The sequence below is a fragment of the Ursus arctos genome, unplaced genomic scaffold, assembly GCF_023065955.2.
Source record: "Ursus arctos isolate Adak ecotype North America unplaced genomic scaffold, UrsArc2.0 scaffold_5, whole genome shotgun sequence".
Classification (NCBI taxonomy): domain Eukaryota; kingdom Metazoa; phylum Chordata; class Mammalia; order Carnivora; family Ursidae; genus Ursus; species Ursus arctos.
Window position 1 is genome coordinate 42,678,434 of NW_026623067.1, and position 14,667 is coordinate 42,693,100.

Below are 14,667 nucleotides of genomic sequence, written 5' to 3' on the forward strand. Positions count from 1 at the left end.
TTTGTTTTTGACACACCTAGTGTTTGATAGTTGTCTTGCTTCTAGAAGCACAAGGTGTGTGTGTGTATGACAGTATACCAGATTCATCTTAATTTTCTGCCCAGACCTAGAGTCAGCCTTTTATCTAAGGAAGCTTTTTGTTTTTAAATAGTATTTAGAGATCTCAGCAGGTGTTGAAGAACATCAGGCTTAATTTGAATAAACAGCCTTCTTTCTGCAATTAAATGCATATTCTTTGTCATTCGTGTTGAAAGGACATTGTGCAAATTAGCCTTTAACTTTTCAATTCACTTTGAGACAGTTATTAGTTAATTATACTGGGTACATTGAATGCTGTGTCAAAAACTTAAACCAGTCATGTGGACTGAGAATGCACTTCCCCATTTTTCTCTTTAGTATACTCCTTCATTCTGCAGAAATTCTGCACAATAGGTCATTCTTAACAACTATTTTTAGGTTGTTGATATGTTAGATTGTTTTTGTAACAATGATTGAAAGAGCCTTTTAAAATGTAGATATTGAAAGAATTGGTGCTAAGCACACAGTTCTGTGGTCTGCTGTACAGTATGATTCGTCACTTGCCCCTTTACTTCGCATATAGGAGAAGAAGGATAGTAAAATTTATTACATCTGTTTCCCTTCTACATTTACTGTGAAATCAGGTGGTTGCTTTGTGGCTTGTTCTGTTAAAGTGTATTAAAAATCTTTTGGAAATTCGTAACTTTTAGGGACAGTCATTGGGTATAAAAAAAATTCTGAATTCACTTTATCTTGTGCCACATAGTGAATGTCTGACTTTAGATATAAAGTATTGAGTAAATATTATAAATAGGTCTCATAGGGTAGTCAGGAAAACAGATACTATTAAGCGAGCAATGAGAGAAAAAAACTGCTCTTTCATACTTCTTTTTAAATCCTGTTCTACCAAATTTAACTTCATTGTGTCAGACATTGTTCCATTAATAAATGTGAGCACTAAATGTCCTTTCTTTCAAAAAGTGGTTCTTAATATTTGAGGTGATTTCATATGTACAGTGGTTGGTCTTTGTAACTGGGGTTTTGTCCTTTTTTTCTTTGTACTTGTTACCCACGTGTTAAGGAGTAACAAGTTTTCATTATCTTGTTTAGTTTTTTCTTTTGAATATTTCTTATTCTCTATGAGGGTATGCTTGTGGTATGTGTGTGTGTGTGTGTGTTTTAATTTTTTTGATTTCTTTATTCTTTTTCTCTTAGATATGGGAGTAGTTTTGTGTGAACCTGAAATTATGTGAGTTTGAGGAGAACAGTTTTTGGTTTTGATGGGTATGACAGTCTTCAAAACTACATGTTTTTATTGGATACAAGTCTCTATATGAGTAATAGCTCAGGGCACATTTGTCTGATAGTGTGATATGGTTGACTGCACATTTCACTTCTATGACTATGCAGTCATACTACCTAATTCTTATTCTTTCTTTATACCTTAGTGCATCCTAACCACTTGTATGTCTGTTTCTTGAGTTAGGAAGAATCTCAGTAATACGTTTCTCGACTGCCATTCCCATTGGTGTACTTTCTCTGTTCTTGGCTGAAGTCTCAGGAAGTACGGCATTACCTGAGAAGCTTGTGACTCTCATTCCCAGCTGCCCTCCTATTCTTTCCCCTGTAGGACAGCCCATGTACTCTCGTGAACATGGTGCTGCTGCATCTGAGCGACTTCAGTTGGGGACACCGCCTCCTCTGTTGGCAGCTCGTTTGGTGCCACCTCGAAACCTCATGGGATCCTCCATTGGGTACCATACCTCAGTCTCCAGCCCCACCCCTCTGGTCCCAGGTAAGCTTTGCTACAAATGGCCATCCACCTCTCTGATCTTTTTGTACCACAGCCTGCCAGCCTGAGTGGTGGCTGGCATCCTGATCTGCTGTCACAAAGTTCCATTAAAGCTCTTAGGTAGTTTTCTTTCCTTTTCCTCTGCGTCTTTGATTTGTCCCTAGTGGTTGCAAGATGATGAGGCCTCCTGTGTGTCTGTTATCTCTGGTGTCCTCTATGTTGAGTTTTAGTGCCTCAGGAACAAAAGTCATGCTAGTTCTTTGAACTAATTTCTAATCCAGTAAATAGGAAGAGGATATTTGAATGTTTTCTAATCATTGATATATTTCAAGAAAAACTAGGTTAATTTTTTTTAAAACGAAACAAAAACATCTGATTTCTTGCTGATCATGGATGATTATGTCTCCCCCCGCCCCCCACCCCATGTATGGACTGGCTGTGTATAATGCAGTGGTATCTTGAAAACTCCCCCTCCCACCTACATGTACATGTTGAAGACCTGTGTGGAGTGCTTCGTGGGCGTCTCATGAGGTTTTTAACATTTCTCACTTTGCCCTTGGATTTCAGTTCATCGTAATTGACTTAAGGACTTTTAAGTTTCTAGGGGTTCTGTGTATTCTCGGGAATTATAGAACAAGGTCATTTGATTGTGTAACTTCTTTAAAACTTCCTGCAGCTATAGGAGATTTTAACTATAAGAGATCTTCTGTCAAGACTACCAAGTGGTAACTGAAAACTTTTTTTATAATAATTTGCTGATCACCTACTTTGAATCACAGAACTGATTTGCCGTTAATAAGGATCTGAATGTCTCTTACCTTGTAGCTGAAACTTCATATGAACGCCATAGAGAATTTTTCCACTAAGAAAATAAAAAAGAGATGCAAGGACTTCTGAAGCACAGTGGGGAAAACCAGTGTCTTCACTTAATCTTAACCGTTCTTTGATTTTATGTAGGATGAAGAGGATATATACTGTTTAGAGATGAACACTCAGAATTTCTTTAACACTAACAAAATAGTTATTTAGCATTAGATTTTAAAAATTAAATATTTAGTTTTAGAGAAAACAAAGGGAATGTGATAAAAGGGACATTGATAAGGTAGTTGGTAGTAAGATCGTGATTACGTTTAGACATATAAAATTTATTTAGGTGTTGGAAATAAAGCATTTGAAATGTTTTATGTATGAAACCAGCTATTATATTTCCATTTTAAACTGTACATAACCAATAACCAAATTAGATTGATTTCCCCCTAATTAAGTGTACCTGGAAATTGGTGAGACATGGTAATTGAGGAAACTCAACCAGTCCTTTATATATGGTATTCATGTATGTGCATGTTTCTAGGATTAAGCGATTAATATAGAGGATAAAAATGGCTAGGTAAATGAATCTGGGAATATCTCCATAATTAAGCATGGATCTGTGTATCTGTATTTTGGGACAGGAGCATTTTCATTTCTTTCACTTCTAACAGGTATATCTATATACTGTAATTCAGATATATATGTATAGATTGATAAATTTGTTGAAGAAAAAATTCATTTTTGCAGTTGTTTATTTTATTAATGAGAAATTACTTAACTTCTCTCTGATTTGTTATGTGTCTTGTTTTGTTTTCCCCCAGATACATATGAACCAGATGGTTATAATCCAGAAGCTCCTAGTATTACCAGTTCTGGTAGATCTCAGTACAGACAGTTCTTTTCAAGAACACAGACACAGCGCCCAAACCTGATTGGCCTAACATCTGGAGATATGGATGCAAATCCAAGAGGTGGGACTGCCTCATACTTTCTTTGATGCTATTGTTATACAGGAGTTCACTAAATTTAGCAGTTTAGACCTCACTAAAGTTCAGAATTACTTACACATTGTCTTTTTGAAGAGTGCTATATAATTATCAAATAAATGTGTTTGAATAATTGTATCTCCAAATTTTATTTTAAAGCTATAATTAGGATATATTTAAAATAAAAATAATGCTTACATTTTTAATTGCTATTTTTGTAGACCTTTATGTTTTAGCTATTTACTGGGCACTATGTTAGATATTAGGTAAAGAAAGATGAAATGACATGGTCCCTTGCCCTCAAAGAACTGATCATTTAAGGGCCTCCTTTGTATTATAAGAGCTGTGCTTCACACTAATAACTGAGAATCTGAAACACTGCAATAAAATTATCATTTGATCTTTTTTGGTATTTGTGATTACAACCATATGTTAGGACCTTTGCAAAGCATAGTTAGAAAACTTTAAGGACTAAATGCAGAAAAATAAAATAAAGACTAAATGCAAGCATTTACTTTTATTTTTTTATTTTTTTAAAGATTTTATTTATTTATTTATTTGACAGAGAGAAAGACAGCCAGTGAGAGAGGGAACACAAGCAGGGGGAGTGGGAGAGGAGGAAGCAGGCTCCCAGCGGAGGAGCCTGATGCGGGGCCTGATCCCAGGGATCCGGGATCACGCCCTGAGCCAAAGGCAGATGCTTAACGACTGAGCCACCTGGGCGCCCCAAGCATTTACCTTTAATATGGGTTGATGTCCTTCTTTCTCCTCCCCTCAGAAAGGTTGGGCTAGAAAGCTTGATGACGTTCCATTTCTTCTTTCTTACATAGTTTGATTTGTAATATTTAATTTTAATTCGAATGACTGGCCATGGGCCATCCTGACAGTATTTTTCTGATTTAATTACATGGTGTCCATTTTCCTGTTCTTACCTTCTTTCCTGTCTTGCTTTTATTAACTTCTCTTTACTACCATTAATATCACTGTTACAGACTAACAGTTTTGTGTCAAGAAGAAACCAAATGCTTTTATATGTAGTATTATCTCTTGTATTCCTTTCCTGCAACTCCTTGAAAGTGGTACTATTTTTATTCTCTTTTTACAGATAAAGACACTGAGGGTTAGAGAGGTTAAAAGATCTTGCCCAAGGTCACACAGCGATTAATGACAGAACTGGAACTTGAACCCAGGCGTATCTAATTCTGAAGAATGTGCTTTTACCTTCTGTGCTATAATGCATAAATTATTACCAGATTACTTGAAATTAGTGGGAAGATCATATTCTCAGAAATTCATGTTTTCCTTTTGCCACTAGTCTGGTCTTTGTGTGCGTTCATGTATAGTAATTCATGGATAATCTCACTCAGAAGTCATGTGGTTTTTGTACAACAGGCTTGGTTTGTTGCGTTGGCAAGTCATTGAAGTTCTAGCTATGTATCTCTTTCCTTTCCTTATAAAACACTTCAGTAAAGAAAAGCACGAAGCAATGTTAAGAGGTCATCAAAAGTATTCTAGGGAAGATATAATGGCATTTCAAATTCTAGAATGCTTTATGCCATCACAATTGTTATCTGCATTAGCCTTCTAAAAACAAACGCCATAGAAGGTCAGAGATCATAGTGACTTTGTTCACGAACTTACACATAAGGTCTAATATAATTGTTGGAGCTGTAGCAGCTACTGAAGAAATACATGTTAAATGAGTGAGCTTGCCTCACAATTTCACTGTCACACAGTGAAATCCCCCGATCAGAATACAAATAATTTCATTATATTTATGTTGCTAAGTTTGATTGCTTGCCTGCAGTGATAATTGTTAGATCTCTCTTTGTAGTGTAATCATTTGTGGAGTGGTACTTTGGCACCACATAGATATCTAGCCCTACATGTTACTCTTTGCTGCTAGCTTTACTTTTGGTGGAGTTACTAAAGTTAAGGAGAATATTCAGAGTATGTCAGGCATAGATTGGTGTTAACTTACTTTTTTATTCAACACACCTCTTCCCACCCACAGATGAGCCATTGTAAGGTCAGTTAAAGTATTTTAGTTTTAAATGTTGTGAATGAAACATGCCAGTTTATAGTGTTGGCTTTGGATTTTTCTTCCAACGTTTGAGTTTTGAAAATTTTTAAACCTACAAAAAAATCGAAGTACAATAAACATCTAAATACCTTCACTTTGGTTCACCATTTGTTACTGTGTTTGTCACCTTTGGGTGTGAGTGCTTGCTTGTATACATACACATTCTTCTCTTCCTCCTTTCTTCCCTTCTCCCTTCACATTTTTTTTTTCTTGAACTACTTGAAAGTGTGTTGTAGGGATTGTGCACTTTAGATCCTTTATTTTACATTCAGGAATAAGGTGTAGTCACATATAAGCACCGTATCTTTGCTGCACATAAGAAAATTATAATTGCTGCACATAAGAAAATATAATATCCTATCTAGGTGGACTTTTTATTGAATCACATCAGAATACAAATAATTTCACAATATTTATGGTGCTAAATTTGATTGCTTGCCTGCAGTGATAATAGTTAGATCTCTCCTTTGTAGTGTAATCACTTGTGGAGTGGTACTTCGGCACCACATAAGTATCTTGTTTGGGCACCTGGGTGGCTCAGTGGGCTAAGCATCTGCCTTCAGCTCAGGTCATGATCCCAGGGTCCCGGGATTGAGCCCCACATAGAGTTCCCTGCTCACCCAGGTGGCCCAGAGCCTGCTTCTCCCTCTCCTCTCCCCCTCCCTGCAGCCCCCCCCCCCACTGTGGTGCTGCACGCGTGCTCTCTTTCTCTCAAATAAATAAAATCTTTAAAAAAATTTTTTTCTAAAAAAAATATCTTGTTCTGTAACAGTCTTTCACCGATTTATTTTTTTGCATCCATTGAGGATCCTTGCCTGAATTAGTTATTACATTGGAGTTGCCTATGACTTTTTAAACTTGGATGTTGTATTTTTTGAAAAAGGAGAAAAAGGCAGTTGATAATTTTTTCTTGCTGTTAAGCATTTCTGAAAAGGGATGGTAGTTTGGTGCTATTCACTGTGCTTTTTTAGCTTTTAGGCTAAATATTTTAATCATTTGAAATTCCCCAAGGACCATGCATTGTTAGTAATGTTAATTTTTGTTTTCAACAGCTGCTAACATTGTCATCCAGACTGAACCACCAGTTCCTGTTTCAATTAATAGCAACATAACCAGAGTAGTTCTTGAACCAGATAGCCGAAAAAGAGCTATAAGTGGTTTGGAAGGGCCACTCACAAAGAAACCTTGGCTGGGAAAGTAAGATAATTTGCTACTTAGTAACATCTAATTGGTGTTTTTGTTATTGTTGTGTGCATTAGTTAATTTGTAAAATTAAGAGCTGTCATTAATCAATGATTTTCAAACTATGTGTCTCAAAGTTAGGGTTCCCAGAGGCATCATTAGAACATCTTAAAAATGGAAGAGCTAACAGAATATTAATAATAGATATTAATAATTTGTATTTACTATATCTAGGCCTAGCCCAGTATTAAGAATTATTGAGACACTGGAAATGAGTAGTAAAGAGGAAAAACTCAACGTACTTTTGCCAAAGTTGGAAAACATGCCATTAAAAAAAATGATGTTCATTCCTTGCTTTAAAGTTAGACTCCTTGGTAATTGTTGTGGATCTTTGTACCATATGATTTTTTATCTCATTTGGGTCTTTTTCGTTTTGTCATCTTTTGCCATTCAGTCTTCTTTCTTTCTCTCTACAAGGAAGATGTGAAAATTATATAGTAATTTCTGAAGAATGTTAAGTATATTTCTCAAGAATGTAAGAATGTCTTACAGATGGTGCTTTAATACACATAAACTTAAATTATTTGTTGACCTTTCTCGTGGCTAGGTGTAAGGTGGGGGAATTAATCAAGATCTATTAATATTCTTTTCAGGCAAGGGAATAACAGTCAGAGTAAACCAGGATTCTTGAGAAAGAATCAGTATACAAACACCAAATTAGAAGTCAAGAAAATCCCTCAGGAATTGAACAATATTACCAAGCTCAACGAACACTTCAGCAAATTTGGAACTATTGTAAACATCCAGGTAAATGTGGCTAGGTTGGTGACAGAATTAATGTGGTTTTATGCATCTTTGAAAATACTCTTACCAGTTCATTTTGCTTAAATGAGCCAGTAATTACTCTCATTATCTCTGCTAAGTGTTTTAAACTCCACTATATAGCTCGATACACAATTTTATGATGAAATTGTTAAGCTGAATTTGTATTTTTAAATGCATTTGTTTCTTATCCACAACTTCTTCTTGAAAGACACACAGGCTAGTTAGTGTATTTTTGTTCATAGTGTTATCTCTGGACAAATGACTTTTTAATCTGCTTTAGTATTCTAACTAGATAGGTGAGATTTTTGGTAATTTCTAAGATTGTAATTTTGTTTACTGAATGACTCTTATATTGCAGTGAAATAGTAATTGGTTATGGATGGTTCTAATCTTGAGAATTCTAGGCAGTATAACATGTTATCTAATATTTCATAAATTGTATTCTGCTGTCTCCAATTTATGAATTTGTGGTTGAGTGTTATGCTGTAATTGAGAGTATTTGGAAGGCCTCATTAATTTGCAGTTTCAGTTAGTCACCCCTGATGGTTAGTGTTGTCATCAAACCAAATGTGATTTATATAACTGAGTTTAAGAAAGTAGTACTAGGAAATTTGATATTTCAAAGAACTCAGAGAAATCTTTTTGAGAGATTTTTAAGCAGTTTTTTTGTCCCTGAATGTAGTACATGTTTAATTTTATAGATGATTGGAAGTACATTAAACAAAAGTGAAAAAACAAATCACCTGAATCTCACTACTCTGCAATAATAGTTACTAATATTTTAATGAGAAGACATACTATATTTGTTTATATGGAAGAACACACATATGCACATATACACATGTTCTCCTTTTAAAAATACTTTACACACTTCAAGAATACAAAGTCATACCAAATGTCTCTGACTGCCTTTTTTCTCTTAAGATGTTTCCTAGGTCGTTATTGTTTACAGCATTTAGAAAAAATAAGATGGCTTAATGTAGTTTGGTCAGTGAGTCTCGTCCGATTTCCGTAACACATACCATAGACTGGGTGGCTTAAACAACAAAAACTTATTTCGGGGGAAGTCCAAAATCAAGGTGCTAGCCAAGTTGGTTCCTGATGAGGATTCTCTTTCTGCTTTGCCAGTCGCAACTTTCTTGCTGTCCTGGAGTTGTGGAAGGGGAGAGAGATCTCTTCCTCTTTCTATAAGGCCTCCAGTACCATCTGATCAGGCCCCCGCCGTTATGACCTCATTTAACTTTAATTACTTCCTAAAAGCCCTGTCTCCAAATGTTGTCACACTGGGGGGTTAGGATTTCAACATAAAAATTTGGGAGGGAGGTCATAAATCAGTCCCTAACAATAGGCCATAATTTGTTTACGTTCTTTGTTGTTGGGAATTTCTGTTGTTTTATTGCTTTATATAAAAACAATGCTGTGGTGAGCTTCCTTGTCATTGAACCTTCATTATTTTTTTATGATGCATTGCTGAATTAAAGGGAATTTTAAGACTTTTTATTTGAGCTGCCAAATTGTTCTCCAAAAGGGTTGTGCCAGTTGATACTCCCAAATGCACTGTATGAACCCTCATCAGCACTGTAATGTGGATCCATTAAAATTTTTTAGCCAGTTTCGTAAGTGAAAAATTATACTTGTTTTAATTTGCTTTTTTAAAATATGTTTCTTATATAGATCTTTTGCAGGTTTTATTTTTGGATGTGCCTGTTGTCTTTGCCCATTTTTTTGAAGGCATTTACAATAGTGCTTTTCTAAGCCACTGCTTGTCATATATATTAAAAACAGTTTTTCCATTCATCATTTAGTTTAGGGCATATTTGGATTGACAGATTTTAAAATTTTATGTGGTAGAATCTCCTGTTCTTTGTCTTTATGGATCCTACTTTTATAGGTATGCATAAAAAGGTTTTCCAAACACTCAGATTATACAGATGTCCACCCTTTTTTCTTCTGTGTTTTTATCAGGTGTTTTGTTTATTATTGTAAAATAGTTTCCTTTTCTGGAGTTTATTTGAATGTAAGATATCTGGGAGGGATCTAACAACTTTTCCCCAAGTGGTTAGGTAACATTACTAGGATTATTTATTGAATTATCTAATATTCTTTTATGTATCATTTTGGAAAATATGCATATTATCTTTTAGAGGGATGAAGAACTTTATTTACAAAGCATTCAGAATGGATTTCAGCAGGCTCTTCCCTACTTTTGAATTATTGATTTCTTCAGTAATTTATTTGCATTTAACTATTTGTTAATTTCTGTGGATTTTTTTGTTGATGCTTTTGTTTTTTCTTACAGGTTGCTTTTAAGGGAGATCCGGAAGCAGCACTCATCCAGTATCTTACCAATGAGGAGGCCAGGAAAGCCATTTCCAGCACTGAAGCAGTTCTAAACAACCGATTCATTCGAGTTCTGTGGCATAGAGAAAACAACGAGCAGCCAGCACTACAGTCTCCAACACAGCTACTCCTGCAGCAGCAGCAAACACTTAGTCACCTGTCACAACAGCACCATCATCTGCCACAGCACCTTCATCAGCAGCAGGTGCTGGTGGCCCAGTCTCCTCCCTCTACAGTACATGGGGGTATCCAGAAGGTAATCCACTGGTTCACAGAGGATGAGAGGTCCTCTAGTCCCATCTTCTATCTAGATCATTGTTTCTCAGTTTGGGTCCTTAGGTGATTTATGTTAAAGCCACTCAGTTTTATCTGCAGACAGTAGCATCTCCTCTCCTGAGAACTTACCAGACATGCAGTTTCTTGGACCTCACCCCACCTTACTCAGTCAGAATCACTGTGGTTGGGGCCTCAGCAAGCTCTCTGGATGATTCTAATGAACCGTAAAGTTAGACAAGTGCTGTTCTATTGGAATTAATTACCTGAGTACAAATTCCTGGGCCTTATCTCCCCTAACTTATAGAGTCAGTCTTTAGAATATGAGGCCCATAAATCTACATGTTTAAAGAAATACCCTTAGTGATTCTTCTCAACAGTAAAATGTAGTAACTGTCCACTACCAGACAACTCTGAATCTAGAACTTTTGCTTTGTTTTGTGTTAGAATCAGTCATCCTTTTACCCACTCTTCTGTCTTAATTTTTCCATGTAGAAAACTCTTAAAAAGCTCTTAAAACTTTTAAAACTGAAATGTAAGCTCCAAGAAAATGGGGATTTTGTCTATTTTATTCATTCTGTTTTCCATGCCTAAAACAAGGCCTGGCATGTATTGCTCATAATACACTTGAATGAATAGATGAAGGAAGGAAAGAACAAACTACCATGCACTAGAGCCATTCCAATATTGATGATAATCATAACCTTTTCCTGGGTGTTCTCTTGTTTCAGTTAAATGCATTCAGATTTTTAAAAAGGATATCTTACCGTACATAGTTTTAAGTCCAGTCATCATCCTTTTTATTTGCACCTAAGCCTGAATTTCTTTTGTCTATGTCCCACTTCATGTTAGAGCCCAAAGGTAAATGCTTCCCCTAGATGTTGACCAGGTGGTGCATAAAAGTGATACTGTCACCTTTGTGATCTATTAGACCCTGTTCTGTTATTGTTATAAGCTACCCTCAGTTAAAATCCCCAAATCCCTTAAAGGGAACATTTAAAAAATTATTAGAAATTTTTACCTGAATGAGCATATATAACATATAAGCATGCATATTTATCTGTATGAGCGTATATACATATATACATGCACCAAGCTACTATTATTTTTTTTTCTATGAATACTTATTTTTTTTTTAATGATTTTTTATTATATTGTGTCACCATACAGTACATCCCCGGATTTCGATGTAAAGTTCGATGCTTCATTAGTTGCATATAACACCCAGTGCACCATGCAATACGTGCCCTCCTTACTACCCATCACCGGTCTATCCCAGTCCCCCACCCCCCTCCCCTCTGAGGCCCTCAGTTTGTTTCTCATAGTCCATAGTCTCTCCAAGCTACTATTATTGATGTAAGCTACCATCAGTTAAAACCCCCAAATCCCTTAAAGGGAACATTTAAAAAATTATTAGAAATTTTTATCTGTATGAGCATATATGTATGCATTTTGTTATGACATTTTTCAGACATCCATAGAAGTATGGATAATAGCAATCATTTGTATATCTGCCACTTAAAAATAAAACCTTATAGATAATTGAAGCACCCTCCTTTCTCATTTCTTTATTTTCTTCCCCATGGTAATCACCCCCCTGAATTTGTATCATTCTTGGACATTTTAAAAACTTTTACCACGTATGTGTTTATTTTGTGTGTGCAGATGATGAGTAAACCACAGACATCGGGCGCCTATGTTCTTAACAAAGTTCCTGTTAAACATCGTCTTGGACATGCAAGTGGTAACCAGAGTGATGCATCACACTTATTGAATCAGTCAGGTGGTGCTGGAGAAGATTGCCAGGTACGTATTTCTATGATCCTCAGATATATTTAAAGCTGGTCAGTGACACAGAGAAATTAAGAAATTGACTTTCATCCAAATTTGTAATGTCTTGTTTCTTCAGTCAAGGTAAATGTGAGAGCTAACCTAAGTGTGGCAGGTATACTTCTCTAATTTCCATGATTCTGCCAGAAATAAGCTAGTTAAATTTTTTTCCTATTCAAAGCGAAGTAGGAATTTGAGAATTTTAGCCATTTGTTAATAGATGTCTTTCTTAGTCCATTTCTTTTCTTCTTTAAGTAAGAACATAATGAAGAAAATTCTGTCATAATCAGAAGTCAAACTTTGGAATATATTTTAAGTAGTTTCTTTGCTTTTAGGAATATATCTGTACAGTGACTTTCCACAATGGTGATTATTTCAAAGAAGACCTGAAAAATTCTGAAAAAGAACAAGGGGAGACTAGACGTATTAGACATTAAAAAATACTATGAAATCGGGGCGCCTGGGTGGCACAGCAGTTAAGCGTCTGACTTCGGCTCAGGGCGTGATCCCGGCGTTATGGGATCGAGCCCCACATCAGGCTCCTCCGCTATGAGCCTGCTTCTTCCTCTCCCACTCCCCCTGCTTGTGTTCCCTCTCTCGCTGGCTGTCTCTATCTCTGTCGAATAAATAAATAAAAATCTTTAAAAAAAAAAAATACTATGAAATCTGTATAACCATACTGGCACATGGATAGACCAGTGGAACAGAATAAAAGACGAGAAATAGACTCACTTGAAAATAGGAATTTTTAGATGTCAAAACAGTATCTTAGGTCAATGGGGAAAGTATGGACTTTTTGGTAAATGGTGTTTGGGTAACTGGATAGCCATATAGAAAATATAAAATTAGATCCATTTTAAAAATTACATAATAAACTAGGATAATTTCTGAAAAGATCTGAGATTTAGATGCCAATGGAAATGCTAAATGGTACAACCCCCATGAAAGCAAATTTGGCAGTGTCTGGCAAAATTATGTATGCATTTTTTCTAAACCAGTAATAATCCTCCTCAGAATGTATGCCAAAAGTACATTTGTTAAACTATGAAAAAATGTACATACTAGGCTACTAATTGTAGACTCCTTATAATAGCAAAAGACTGGAAACAACCCAGATGTCCATCTGTAGGGGACTAGTTACTTAAAATGTAGTAGTACATTCATAGAACAGTGTATGTGCAACTTTACAGTGGAATGAGGAGTAGTATCTTCATATGAACCATGTGGTGATCATCAGGATATATTAGGTAAAAAAGTAAAATGGAACAAAACATATATAGTCAGCCCTGTTAGTCTAAACAAGTAGGTCCAATGAACACATATTAAGTATTTGCTTATTAACAGAAACAAAAATTTCTGAAATTAACTAAAAAATTTTTTTTAATTCCTAAAATTTAAGTCTTGGTGATTATGGTAAGGATAGAAGAAACTAGACAGCTTTGACTATGTTTTGTTTTGGAGATTTGTCTTGGAACCATGTAAATGGTGAATGCGGTTATAAAATAAAATGAAAAAAATCATCTCTAAAAATTAAAAAGAAAAATGAAACAAATGAACTAATGTTTACATAAAAGGTACTTTTAGTTACTTGACTATATATTCGTAGTGAGATAAACCCTGAAGACAAAAAGCAATTTTTAAAAAATATTTGAGAGAGAGAAAGTGTGCATGAGCGTGAGCAAATGGCAAGGAGGGGCAGAGAAAGGGAAGCGAAACCCAAGCAGACTATGCACTGAGCATGGAGCCTGACTTGGGGCTAATTCCCATGACCCTAAGATCACGACCTAAGCAGAAACCAAGAGTTGGACACATAACCAACTGTACCACTCGGGTGCCCCACAAAAAGCAATTTCAAAAAGTATTTTTCAGCAATCATGTTGTTGCCAGTGTTGGTATTCTGAAACTGGTTTGTGAGCATTGTAGGATAAATCAAATGAAGGATTATATTGTCACTGACAACTGAGATTTTTAGTGTGGTTGAAAAGAAGTGTACGGTAGGTGAGATAAGTAAAAACACTGTAGTCCTGCTTTGAATTGAAAGTATGGTTGATCCTTGAACAACATGGATGTGAATTGTGCCAGGTCCACCTGAACATGGGTCTTTATTATTTATTTATCTACCTATTTATTTACTTATGGTTTTATTTAAATTCAAGTTAGTTAACATACAGTGTATTATTAATTTCAGGGTAGAATTTAGTGATTCATCAGTTGCAGTTAACACTCATTGCTTATTACATCAAGTGCCCTCCTTGATGTCCATCACCCTGTTACCCCACCCCTTCACCCACCTCCCCTCCAGCCCCTCTCAGTTTGTTCTCAGTAGTTAAGAGTCTCTTATGATTTACTCCCTCTTTGTTTTTATATTATTTTATTTTTCCTTCCCTTCAGTGTTCATCTGTTTCTTAAATTCCACATATGAGTAAAATCATATTTGCTTTTCTCTGACTGACTTATTTTGCTTAGCATTATATATTCTAGTTCTTTCCACATTGTTCCAAATGGCAAGATTTCTTTTTTTTTTTTTG

At 35.6% G+C, this 14,667-nt stretch overlaps 1 protein-coding gene across 2 annotated transcripts in view; it reads left to right on the forward strand.

Annotated features, from left to right (window-relative positions):
• The window catches only part of RBM27 (RNA binding motif protein 27), a 74,675-nt gene that overhangs the window by 35,180 nt on the left and 24,828 nt on the right, over positions 1-14,667 (forward strand). For both annotated transcript variants that reach the window (XM_026498985.4, XM_026498986.4), the window contains exons 9-14: positions 1,649-1,813; positions 3,442-3,591; positions 6,742-6,886; positions 7,525-7,678; positions 9,996-10,292; positions 11,975-12,115. In XM_026498985.4, coding sequence (XP_026354770.1) covers positions 1,649-1,813; positions 3,442-3,591; positions 6,742-6,886; positions 7,525-7,678; positions 9,996-10,292; positions 11,975-12,115 — 1,052 coding nt within the window. The remainder of the gene's footprint in view (positions 1-1,648; positions 1,814-3,441; positions 3,592-6,741; positions 6,887-7,524; positions 7,679-9,995; positions 10,293-11,974; positions 12,116-14,667) is intronic.